The sequence below is a fragment of the Manis pentadactyla genome, chromosome 16 (genome assembly GCF_030020395.1).
Source record: "Manis pentadactyla isolate mManPen7 chromosome 16, mManPen7.hap1, whole genome shotgun sequence".
NCBI classification, from domain to species: domain Eukaryota; kingdom Metazoa; phylum Chordata; class Mammalia; order Pholidota; family Manidae; genus Manis; species Manis pentadactyla.
This window is the reverse complement of record NC_080034.1, coordinates 66,995,775-67,007,937: the sequence shown is the minus strand read 5'-3', so window position 1 is coordinate 67,007,937 and position 12,163 is coordinate 66,995,775. Positions and strand designations below refer to the sequence as shown.

Below are 12,163 nucleotides of genomic sequence, written 5' to 3'. Positions count from 1 at the left end.
CCATTGTTTATTAACAAATTTAAAGTCTACTTTTGCTTTTGTGTGTGTGTGTGGCTGAATTTAAGAAAATATGCCACAGAAGAAATTCTGCGAGACTCCCATAAGATGAAATTTTCAGCAAAAGTAACTCCAGTAGTCAGTACAGAGAAATAGATACCTTTTTAATGAATTTTAAAATTTGGTTTAGAAAGGATTGGTTGTTGATTAATCATAAATTAATTGCTAATCATTTTTCCTGTGATAAAGCACCTGAAATTGTAGCTATGTTACATTTCTTAACTTTCTAAAGTTGATATTTATCTATTTATTTGCCTATATAAGATACAAAATGTATTGGTTATAATGCATTCACATACAGTTAGATGCTGTTAGTCACTGGTTATTTATAACTTCAATAATAGATGCAAATTCAAACAGGATAGTTTGTTGAGACTTACCACACCTTTCCCTTCCCTTAGGGATGACTGCCCTGTGCTACCTTTTGTCCAGTGTCTGAAAACAGTTGTTTATAAATTGTTTCCCCTAGTTTTCTAGGTGTGTATAACTGGAGGCTAAATCCAACCCTTGTTACTCTAGTATGGCTAGAAATGGAACTAAAATAACTCAAGTTTAAATTACCTAAAATTATTTGAAATTGGAACATTATGAAAGATTGCTTATAGTGAACAATAGGTATGAATAAAGCCAAGAAAGCCAATTCTCTACGTTGTGATTAAGCAAATTTTATGAGCTTACATACTTTAAGACAGCTATTGAAAAAGCTATCTGTGTGTTGGTTTACACCAGCCTTAGGAAATAATTATTGAAGTCATTCTGTCAGTGTAACTCTGAGGAGAGGAAATCCCGGGGCAAAATACCTCCAAAAGCAAAATCAGTCAAAGGGAGAAATAAACTTTAAAACCCGTTTATTGTTTACAAACTGCGGTCCGGGGCCATTTCTCTCTCCTGCTCTGGCAGAAGCAAGTGAGGCCTCCCCCCAGCCTCTCAGGTTCAGATAAGCCCATTGATATGGAGATGAACCATTCTCTCCACCCCTTAGGGAACACCTGTTGATATGCAGATGAACTAAAGCCAAGCGAGATATTCTGGAAATTTTACAATTTAACCCACAGACAGTGATGAAGCTTGTGGGAATTTAGGACATGTTGGATTCAGAATGAAAAGAAAATCCCAAATCATTTTTTAATTGCAGGGATGAGAATTGGATGAAGTAGACTTAGAAGGAATCGGGGGAAATACATACATACATAGGTATCAAGAATCTGCTAATAATAAAGACATCAAATGAAACATGAGACTAAAACTTGTTCTGTGTCATTGGGCAGGAGCTGTAGGAACCCGTCTGTTTTCCAAGAACCTTGATGATTGAGTGCCAACACATTAAGTAATCGCAGAACTTTCAGTTCAGTATAATTATCTGGCAATACTGTTTAGTAGCTATATTAAAACTCCATACTATAGTGAACTCAGACAAAATAATATTTCCAATTAATCTGCCACAGAAAGATTTAGCTGAGGGTTATCTTTTCAGAAACCTTTTGGAATTGGTTTGGTACATTTTTATTTATAATTGTCTAAATACTCTTCATATCATAAATCATCTCAATTAGAATAAACTTAATAATTAATGAATTTAACAAAAGCTAAGTTTACTCTCTGTTTATCTAATGGTTTTTAAAAACAAATTTTAAATTAGTTAAAATGTTGTGTTCCCTATTTTTCTTTGGGTTGGAGGCATTCTCCATGACAGACTGATCTTTGAGACCAAGTGGTTTGTATGTGTAGAATATATCTGTGTGTATGACAGAGGTACAAGGTTACTGATTGAAGCATTAATTTTAACTGCAAAAGATTGGAAACAATTTTGTCCATTCAAAGGGGACTTGTTAAATTATGATATATCCAAAAACACAAAATGCTATGTAATTGTGGAGAAAAAAGCAAGCATTGTATGTGGGGATAAGAACTCCAGGGTTTGTTGTTATGTGTGGAAAGATTATGTTTAGTATGCTTTCATTTGTGTAAGTGAACATTTTGCAGGGGTGGGGAGAATACGTATTTATATTTGCTTGTGCATATAGAAGACATTTCAGAAAGAATCCCAAGAAACTAACAGTGGTTTCATGTGGCTGGAGTGGAAACTGGGCAAATGGGGGATGAGGATGTAAAGTAGACTTTTCTCCGTATGTCTTTTAAGTTTTCTAGCCATATATTGTCATTTTAGAAAAGTATTAAACATTTAAAAACAAAATTCACTCTTTCCCCCACTAAAATAACAATGATGATAGCAACAAAGCTTTTTGCCTAGGAGTATTTTGAGAGGAAGTATTTGGTAGGTGATAGAAGAGTTAATGAGAGTCCCCTTCCCTAACCTGACTTTGAAGTTGCTGATGGGAGTTACAGGTTGACCCCGGAAGTGCTCTTGATTATTGCTGTGAACCTGGACAGCAGGGATGTCTCTGGCCTGCTCCTGCCAGAGGCTGGGAAGCAGAATAGCAGAGCCAGGAAACAGGACATGGAGGGAAGGAGGAATAAGAAAGGCTATGATCAAGAAAGAGGGAAGATTGGAAAATGCTTAATGCTCACTGAATTACTCTGTTTTTATTCCTGTGAACTTATTCTTCCCATAAGAAATCTGTAAGACATTATTTCTCACTTACTATAATAACTGCATTAAATGATATGTAATCTAGGAGACTTCAATATTTTTATTTTTATTCTTTTCTTTGTTACGGGAAGCATTGTTCATTACATTGTTGTACTTGCAGGTGTTCCTTTATGATAACTTGATTCTTTACTGAGTTTTACCAGGTGGGGATGTATTGGGGCATTTCTGACAGGTTGACATTAGCCTTGAATTTAATTATTGGCTGTGGGCTAGCCCTGCCTTTGCCTTTCTTTTTGAAAGCATGACCTTTTGAAGAGAAATGTGTGTCCTGGACACTGGGAGGTCGAAAAGCCAAAGCGCCCTCCTCTGTGGAGCCCTCCCTGCTGCTGTTTCCCTCCCCTGCCGGCCGTGTCCCATCAAGAAAAGCAGGGACTGTGACGGAAGTGTATAGTGTGATATGAAAAAGGAAATACTGGTCTATCAGCAAATTAAAGCTTGCAGCCAAAGTGGGACACGCTTTTAGGTGGATCAGCGGTCTCTTCAAACAGAGTTTTATTTGTGATTCAAAGTATATTCATAATATTTTATTATTATTTACCCCCCACCCCCACCCCCTTAGCATGGAGATACAAAGCTCCCCATCGGGTGGCATTTGTTGAAAAATTGACCAAGCTTGTTTTAAGTCAGCTGCCTAACTTCTGGAAACTCTGGATTTCGTATGTTAATGGAAGTCTTTTCAGTGAGGTATGTATAAAAATTTGACTATAGATGTAACTAAGTCACTGCAAATTTCTAGTTTTAAGAATTTTAGATTTTGAAGTGACTTCTTAAAACCTTAGAGGCCCAAAGCGTGTAACTATTGTCAGATATTTTAAGATTAGTGGAAAGCACTCAAAGTCCCTAACACTTCATAGCTTGAATAATTTAATTGAATAAGTTAATTGTTCTGGGACTCAGTATCCTCAACTGTAAAAAGAGAATAGTAATCTATCTCAAAAGGTGGTTGTGAGGATTAAATGAGATAGTCACTTCAAGAAAAGAAGACAACTTGAAATATTTTCAAGGATTCTGAATTGAGATCCAAAATAATCCATATATATTAGAGAATTTTCTATTTGGAAAGAATTCAAAGATCCTGTTTTTCTAGCTCCTGTATGATCAGCCTATAAAGTTGTTATAAACCTTTACATTTCCACAGGTCACACATTTATTCATGTTTTAATCATAATTGGTAGCATAGAAATCATGAACCTGAAGTAATGACTCTGACTTTTGCATGGAGTCCATGGGACTCAGACTCGCACCTCTGTAGTCTGAGAGGCACTTCAGTGCCCCAGGAAAGGCCCCGGGTCCTGGAATATATACTCAAAGGCCTTTTGCCTTGAGCTGCCAGGCAGGCCCCCACATGTGACATGGAGAAGCTAGCTCTGGTTTCTCGTCTTCACCAAGAGCTCCTAGCAGCTCTCAGAGAGCTGGGAGAAGTAGGCATCTTCCTGAAGGTAAAGGCTATTTCCTGCCTCTTTTGCACTTGCCAAAACAAAAGGTGGACATGGAAAAGGGCTAGACTGTTTTGCTTTTTGCACCAAGGCTCATATTTGTGGTTCAAGACCTCCCTTCCTTGGTGGAAAGTGGTTGGGTGTCTTGGTACTCCAGGGGTCTGTCCAGTCTCATTTGACCATGGACATACATTCATGCTACTATTAAAGATAGAGTTGTTTGCAGAGGTTGTTTTTATCCCCCTTTATATATTTCATTCTTATTTGTCCACTACCTTTTTTCTTTTAAACCTAGTAGATCCCTAGATCCGTGTTTTACATGAATGGTTAGCTATCTAAACTGTAAAATTTACTAAATACATGAAAAACAGAAAAATGATAATGCAGAAAAACCAAACTCTTAAGCATGAGTTATCACGCTGCCTCTTTAATTTCTGCAGTGTATTAGCTACTGTACTTTGTAAGTGAACATTCAAATACTGTAATACAATAAATAATGTATGTCATGACTTTCTTAACGTCCTTTTTGTGTCACTTGGTGATACAAAAGCTTTACTGTGTACAAAGAATATGTCTTCCATAAGATAAATGTAGAGTTTGGCTTTCATAAATACAGTTACTTACTGCCGGCCAGGAAGTGAATGCTTAATTTCAGCTTCTCGGGTGTCCTGAAAAAAGTTTTCTCATCATTCAGCTTTCAAACATGTCCCCATCGATTTGCAGCGCTATTCATCTGAGCTGGAGGAGAGTGCAGCCCCCTGTTCTAAGGACAGGTTTAGGTTTCTCGCCCTCTGCTAGAGTGGGGGAGAGTGTACCACTCCTATCTTGTCATGACTTCATCATCTTACTGCTCCATCTCTAAACCAGATCAGTTATGAGCATTGGGAAGGTTCGATGCTTCCTATTCAGTGTCTCTGACAGATAATGTTCACAGCTTTTCTTACAGAACAGGAGTGTTTCAATAGAAATATCCAGTATATATCACTTACTAGCTGTGACCTTGTGCCTACTTCCATAGGGCTATTTGAGAATTAGATGAGTTAACATAAGGGAGGTGCTTATAACAGTGTTTGTTGGATATATGAGAATTTGCTTCTATTATTGGAATAAATATATATTCCAGTACTTGAAATCTCATTGGCCTGCACACAATACATATTCAGTGAACGGAGTTTAATAACATTAAACACTAGACTGGTGAACTCTTACAGTCACGTGGAGTAGTGGCAAGATGGATTAACTCATCTGAAGAATTAGTCCCTTAGGAAATGGATTTTAAACCTGGTTATTTGTTTCCAGCCAAGTATTTTTTTCCTTCCAATTGGGTGGGTTCCTATAGGTGACCCACCACACACATGGATTTACCTCGAGTCTTTAGAGTTTGTAAAAGTCCTAAGAGTTTTTGATCTGGGATCTTTTTTGAAAGGGGACTGTATTTTCCTTACAGGTTATAGCTAGTTGTGGTAAAAATGTAAGATATTTCGTTGCACATGAAAAATAAATGAGCTACTTCAGAACTCATGAAAAACATTAACAGTGAAAATTTTTAATTAGTGTACTGACTTGGATATGCCTATTGTAGTTCTACCTATTTGTATTTATAAACAAGATTTATAGTAATCATTATTAATTGGCAGTTTGGTCTACAGATTTGGGCATGTTTTAAAACTATTTACCCCCTATTGAAAGGTAGAAATTCGCCTAAGGGCAGTAGAAAGGAATGGATGGGTTAGGAAAGTGTCCCAGAGGTGACAGTCTATATGAGTCAGAGCCAGAAACCTAATTAGCATTCGGAAGAGTTCGGGCTCTTTGAAAGTTGGTATTTAATCTCATGCAAGAAAGTTCTGTAATGCTTAACACAATTTACTTAAAATTTCTTACTTTTCTTGCTATAAAACTGTTCTATTGAGAGCCCATCTGTTAAAGATTCAGGTGGAGTTTCCAACAGTTTAAAACAGTCAGTTCTTCAAACCAGTTAATCCCATGTAAAGTAACATATGTGAATCAAAACAGTGAAATCTAGCCGTTGGTCTTACCACAAAGTAGTTTTGGTCTTTATGTGCAGGAAAGGGTTAAGGTTTTTAATTAATGAAATGATTAATAGGTTAAGATCTCACCTTTAGATACATTTTAAATATAGTGTATTTGGGGATGAAAAATTTTAAAGCATCCAAATAATTTTTAAACATTAGGAATCAGCATTTTTAAGAGTTACATAACTCATAGTATGTAAATTAATATGCACTTTGTTTCAAAATTAGATTTTCTTTTAAAAGTAGGGCAAACCTCATATAATTCAGTATGTTGGAGATATTTAGCTCTTAAGAAATTAAAACAGTAACTTTTTTAATTAACAGTTGCAAGTTTGTCTAACAATTTCCCATCCCTTCCACTTTTCATATATTTGGAGATAGATCTGTAAAGTTTATAACATTATTCTGTCCAGTAGATGTCATTTCAATAGCACCTGTTTGGTGGGGATAATTTTTCTGGCAAAATTTAACCTTACTTTGATATGATGTTTTTTAACAATTAATTTTAACTCTTTTCTTCAACTTAAAAATATTTTACAGAACAAAGGACTATAAAATAATCTGTGCATTGCATTAGCCCACTCTATAAAAGTTCAGTATTAGGTATTATGGCAGATACAACTAGAAAAGGCACCATCTGACAGTCAAGATACTTAGCATTTTACACTGGCATGGCCTTTCGTTGAGACAAATTTGCCTTTTTTTCAGAGTCCTATCGCTTCTTCCATAGCACACTAAACCAGTCCCGTATTAGTCAGTGTTTAAGTATATATAAAGAGAAAGAGATTTACTCTAAGGGTTTGGCTCACGTGATGATGCAGTCTGCCAAGTCCCAGGATACGCAGTCAGCAATCTGGATACTCAGGAGAGCCCTTGGTGGTGTCCCGATCTGAAAGCCGGGAGCCTGGAGACCCAGGTCTTGGAGTCCGAAGGCTGGAAAAGATTTCTGTCCCAGGCCAAGGCAGTCAGGTGGGAGGAATTCCTCTCACTCACAGGAGAGGCGGCTTTTCATTCCATTACGGTCGTCTGTTGATCGGGAGGGTCCTGCCCACACTGAGGAGGGCGGTCTGCTTTCCTCACCCACCGATTTAGATATGAGATCTCACCCTCAAATGCCCTCACAGACACACCCAGAATAATGTTTTTAACTGAATATCTTGGTGCCATCTGGCTCAGTTAGGTTGGCACATGGAATTAACATCACGCAATCCATCCTGTGTCATCTGTGCCTCCTGACACCACAGCAGATGTTAGGCTTCTCAGTAATCTCTGAATTCCACACCTACAAACATCCTCCCAACCCCCAACATTCACACAAAATTTTTAATCCTCTGTTCTTCCCTTTTGTTGACATCTGAAATCTTTAGGAGAGGAGCACACACACATTTGAATTAGGTGCAGAACCCCAAATAGGAAGGCATTAGATAGAAATGATATTTGAAGCAATCAGAATAAACTAGTGAGAGAAAATAGAGAAAATATAGAGAAAAAAAAGACAAAAAAAAAAGTGCCTAAGAGTCAAGCTGACAAACAGTAGCATTTAGAAAATAGCTGTTTATCACCTCAGTAAGCAAGAGCCATCTATCTGCTTTTCCACACCTAGGCCACTATATCACCAGAGAAGTGTAATTTTGATTCAGTGCATCACACCTGACTGAAACAGAAAGTAGGCTAACAAGACATGCAGGCCATTTGGACTTAACCTAAGTGTTCATGACTCAGATGGGAGTCACTCTTGACATCTCTCTTTTCTAACGGAATCACCCAGTGGAATCACCAGGTTGTTGATTCTGCCTGGGAAGCCTGTGTCTCACATGGGTTTGTCTATCCACCTCCTTTAGCCTAGGACACGGTCATTGTTTACCTGGATCTGTATGGTGTTCTTCTAGCTGGTCATGCTCCTGACATTATTCCCTGTAGTCACTTCTCACTGTAACTACGAAAGTTCTTATTGCTGACTTAAATCCTGATGTACAAGGAATTGAGTGTTGTTACCAGTGAACTTAGGAATTTGCTTATTTAATTATCATTGAGATGAATTTGGGTCTATTTCAATTATTTCAAAGCAGAAGTGCATTTCTACAAAGAAAAAAATGATAAAAGCACAGTTTCATATAAAATTTTTAAACAAGTGTAAATTAGAGCTGAAGAGGTGTGTAGCTCTGTGTGTGTTGTCCACTTCATATCAGACATATCTAATATTTTTTTTAAAACATTTCAGCAATCCCTACCCTTCTTTTACTCACTCATGCCAATAATGTTCATCATAAAAACGAACCTTGTCCACTGTTTATCTAGCTTACACGTAAAATATATATAAAATAGTACAATTAACTATAAGTCAATTATCATAATCATTTATAATGCAGTTGTTCTTAACTGTTCTCTAGCTTAATGATAACTTTTGCATTATGTTAATGAAATATCAGAATTTTCTTTAACATTGTACCATTTTGTTGTCACTTCTCCATTTGGAAAGTTTCCTAAGCTTACCCTTCTAAGGTATTTTATACAATAATACTTAGTTATTAGAAAATTTGGTAATAAAAGTAACTGAAATCCAGTTGAACAGGTTTCTCTTTTAGTTAGTGTTAAATTAGTCTTCCACACTTACTGTGAGGAGAAAGAAAAATGTCAGAGGAAAACATGGCTATCAGTAAACAGATAAAAAAATCCTACAATTCTAGAATATATCTTTCCTGAATTAGACTATAAAATCTCTGAAAGAAGAGCAGTGATTTATGTATATTTTTTATTTTTTTTAAATAAAAATGCCAGATAGAGTGCCTATACTCTTAAATATTTGTCAAGGTAATAGAATAGATGTACTGAAATTACTATACATTAATCCATGATTTACTCTTCCTTTAATTTCTCTACTAGTGAATGAGAAATGGTGTTGGGAATGTTATCATGGATATGATACTTTAAGGTTTGACCATATAAACTTGCTTATGAAATGGCATATGAAATTCACCTATAAAAAAAGGTAGTTTAAACTTAACACATAGGTTTATTTATGAGACTGTACTTAAGGTTTTAGGAGGATGAATACCTTCTTGTTGAAATAAGGATGATTTTCTAATTAGTCATCCTTTAATCAGAAGCTTAGACTATTTCTTTTACATTCCTTTTAATAAAGTTATCATATTTCATGCTATCTTTATACAACTGCTAAAGTATTTCTTATTTTTAGAAATAGTCATAAAGACAACTAATATATTTTATTTTGTTTTTTAATTTTTAAGACTGCTGAGAAGTCAGGTCAGATTGAAAGATCAAAGAATGTAAGGCAAAGACAAAATGATTTTAAGGTAAGTTAAGGATAAGTATGTTGACTTCTTCATAGGGTAAGGTTTTCTCAACTAGAGTCACTAGAAGACTTTATCTGCATTCAAGATACTCATCATTGTTCAGACTGACTTCTTTAGTTGACTTAATCACGTTAATGACTTTCAGTGCAGTTTTGCCTGTTCATTATTGTCTAGAAAATGATTCAGGAAGTAATGCACTGTCTCGTGAAGCTGGTCCGTGGAGCACTGCTCCCACTCAGCATCCCAGAGGGTGGAGTAAGGCAGTACGGAGGCTGGGAGGTGAAGTCTGAGCTCTCCGGACAGTCGCTGGCTCATGTCATCCAGACCGTAAGGTAAATGTGGACATATTCTCCTGAAAAGGGGTAAATAACTTTTTTTTGTCTTTTTGAAAAGAAAAGTATAGAATCTGATTTTTAGTACTTCAGTAAAGAATTTTACTCTGTCTGTCCTTTTGCCTCTGCTATTTCCTCATATCACCTAACAACTAACCTAAGCTCTTAAACCTTCCTGGTGTTGATATTTGATGAGAATGTTATACTGGGTGTACATCTTTTTTATTGTTTAACCCAGTATTACTGTTATATTATAATCTCTGTTATGGTTTTACTTTCCCCTTGTTTTCAGCATAATGTTGTAGCTCATAGAATGGCCAAATTGATGATAGAAACTGCTTTGAGATCCTACTCTGCTCTCTTATGTGGTGTCTGTTCCACAGGCTTACTTATGAGTCGTTGACTGCCCTCGAAATTCCTAATGACATGTTGCAGACTATCCAGGACCTCATTCTGGATCTCCGAGTGCATTGTGTGATAGTCACATTGCAACACACAGCAGAAGGTATGTTGAGAAAACTTAATGCCATTCCCTTGACAGTGATTATCTGAATATGCCACTTCTTTCCAGCTTCCAAATCCTTGAAAATGAGAAAATTAGTCTTATGGAGTTTGAATATTTTAGATAATTTATAGTTGCTCAATAGAATTTTCTTCCTTTTTTTTGGATATCTTATCCAATCTACTTACTTGAGATGACTGATCATAAAGAAATTAAGATGGAAATACTTGAAAAATTCTCAAAGATATAGCAACATCTTTATGGCAAATGTTAATAGAAAAAGTAGAGTACAAAATGTATATAATATGAAGTATGACCCCAGTTTTGAAAATATATGTATTTTTAAAATTTAAATTAGAAATATCAATGTAAAATCAGAAGACTTAACAATGGTTCTCTGTATACTAGAAATTATATATGGTGCTCATTTTCTTCATGCTTTTTAGAATTTTCAGAATTTTTATATATATAATCGTAAAAAACAATAAAGGTTATCTTCACAAAGCAGAGTATTTGTACTTCACAAAGCACAAAATATTTTTGGTATTAAATATTTTCAAAAACAATCAAGGACATTGTTATAAATGATGCACACATTTACTGTAACCGGGACTTTGAAGGTTGCATCGATATAGAATTGGTGACTGATCACGGCATCAACAGGAAGGGAGTGGAATGCAGGTGAGGAACTGAGCGGGGTCCTCTTACTGTGTCGCCTCCTCCCCTCAGGGACCGGGGATAGCTTGTAAGGCTAAGGGTTTGGACAGAGGCATTCCTTAGTTGAAGGAGTTGGTACTGCCACCATCAGGGATGTATAGGGTTAAAGCAATCCGTAATTGTTAATCAGAAAAATTAGGAAAAAATACCATATGCCTATTTTATACATATTTAACATTATCAAGAGTGATAAGTCATAAATCATTGTTAAAGTTGTTATTAAACCTAGTCTAGCATTCTCCAAATTGAGCTATGTAGTAAAAAATTTTATTTACATTAATGTTTTATTAGAAAAATCCACTGAACAATACAAATTTAAATCCTTGAGTCTACCAGAATTATTTTCTATTCCTATTATCCCTTACTTTCATTTTTTACAAATATAAAACAATGAAAAACCATAACCTTTCTAGACTTTTATTTCTATATAAAGTTCAGTGACATAATTATAATAAAAAAGCACTTGCTTACTTGTTTTCCCTATAGAAGTAAAGAGATTAGCTGAAAAGGAAGACTGGATTGTCGATAATGAAGGACTCACTTCTCTCGTAAGTTCAAGTTCTGTTAAGTGATGGATGATTAGTGTGTATTATATTCAAAATAAATGATTCATTATATTAATAAGGAGCATATGCTTTCTGTATTATAACCGAATAATTTCTGGAAATAGAAAAATTAACTTCTTCAAGTTGTCCTTCTCAGAGTTCATTTTTGCTTAACACTAACCACAAATATTTAAAAGTTAATAAAAATAGTAGATATAACTTTTAAAGTGATCTTTCTTTATTGCTTACTATTTTTTGTTTGCATTACATTCTTAATAGCTGCTTAATTCTAAGTTACCCAGCAAGTTGAATTTTTCAAAACAAAGTTTAAAAAAAAGACAAACAACAGCAAACCTCTCCAGATGTATACACAGGTCACACAGGCAGTCACAACCCTGACCTAGTCGTTCTAGGATTGTCCTTTCAGATGGGACTCTTAGATTTCCAAAATACCTTTGAAAATAATCATGATTTATCATGTTGTCACATCTGTCTCAGAGTTCCCAGCAATCCTACACATAGGGGTCATCAGCTAAGATTGACATTCAGGTGCTAAAACATCCAGGGGCTGAACAAGATGGGCATTTCCTTTTTCTCTCACATTAAAGGAGTTAGG

At 35.6% G+C, this 12,163-nt stretch overlaps 1 protein-coding gene across 3 annotated transcripts in view; it reads left to right on the top strand.

Moving 5' to 3' along the window:
- EXOC2 (exocyst complex component 2) overlaps window positions 1-12,163 on the top strand; it is a 229,325-nt gene that overhangs the window by 137,171 nt on the left and 79,991 nt on the right. For all 3 annotated transcript variants that reach the window (XM_036888667.2, XM_036888666.2, XM_057494016.1), the window contains exons 13-17: window positions 3,228-3,352; window positions 9,386-9,451; window positions 9,626-9,783; window positions 10,167-10,288; window positions 11,489-11,550. In XM_036888667.2, the coding sequence (XP_036744562.2) occupies window positions 3,228-3,352; window positions 9,386-9,451; window positions 9,626-9,783; window positions 10,167-10,288; window positions 11,489-11,550 (533 nt within the window). The remainder of the gene's footprint in view (window positions 1-3,227; window positions 3,353-9,385; window positions 9,452-9,625; window positions 9,784-10,166; window positions 10,289-11,488; window positions 11,551-12,163) is intronic.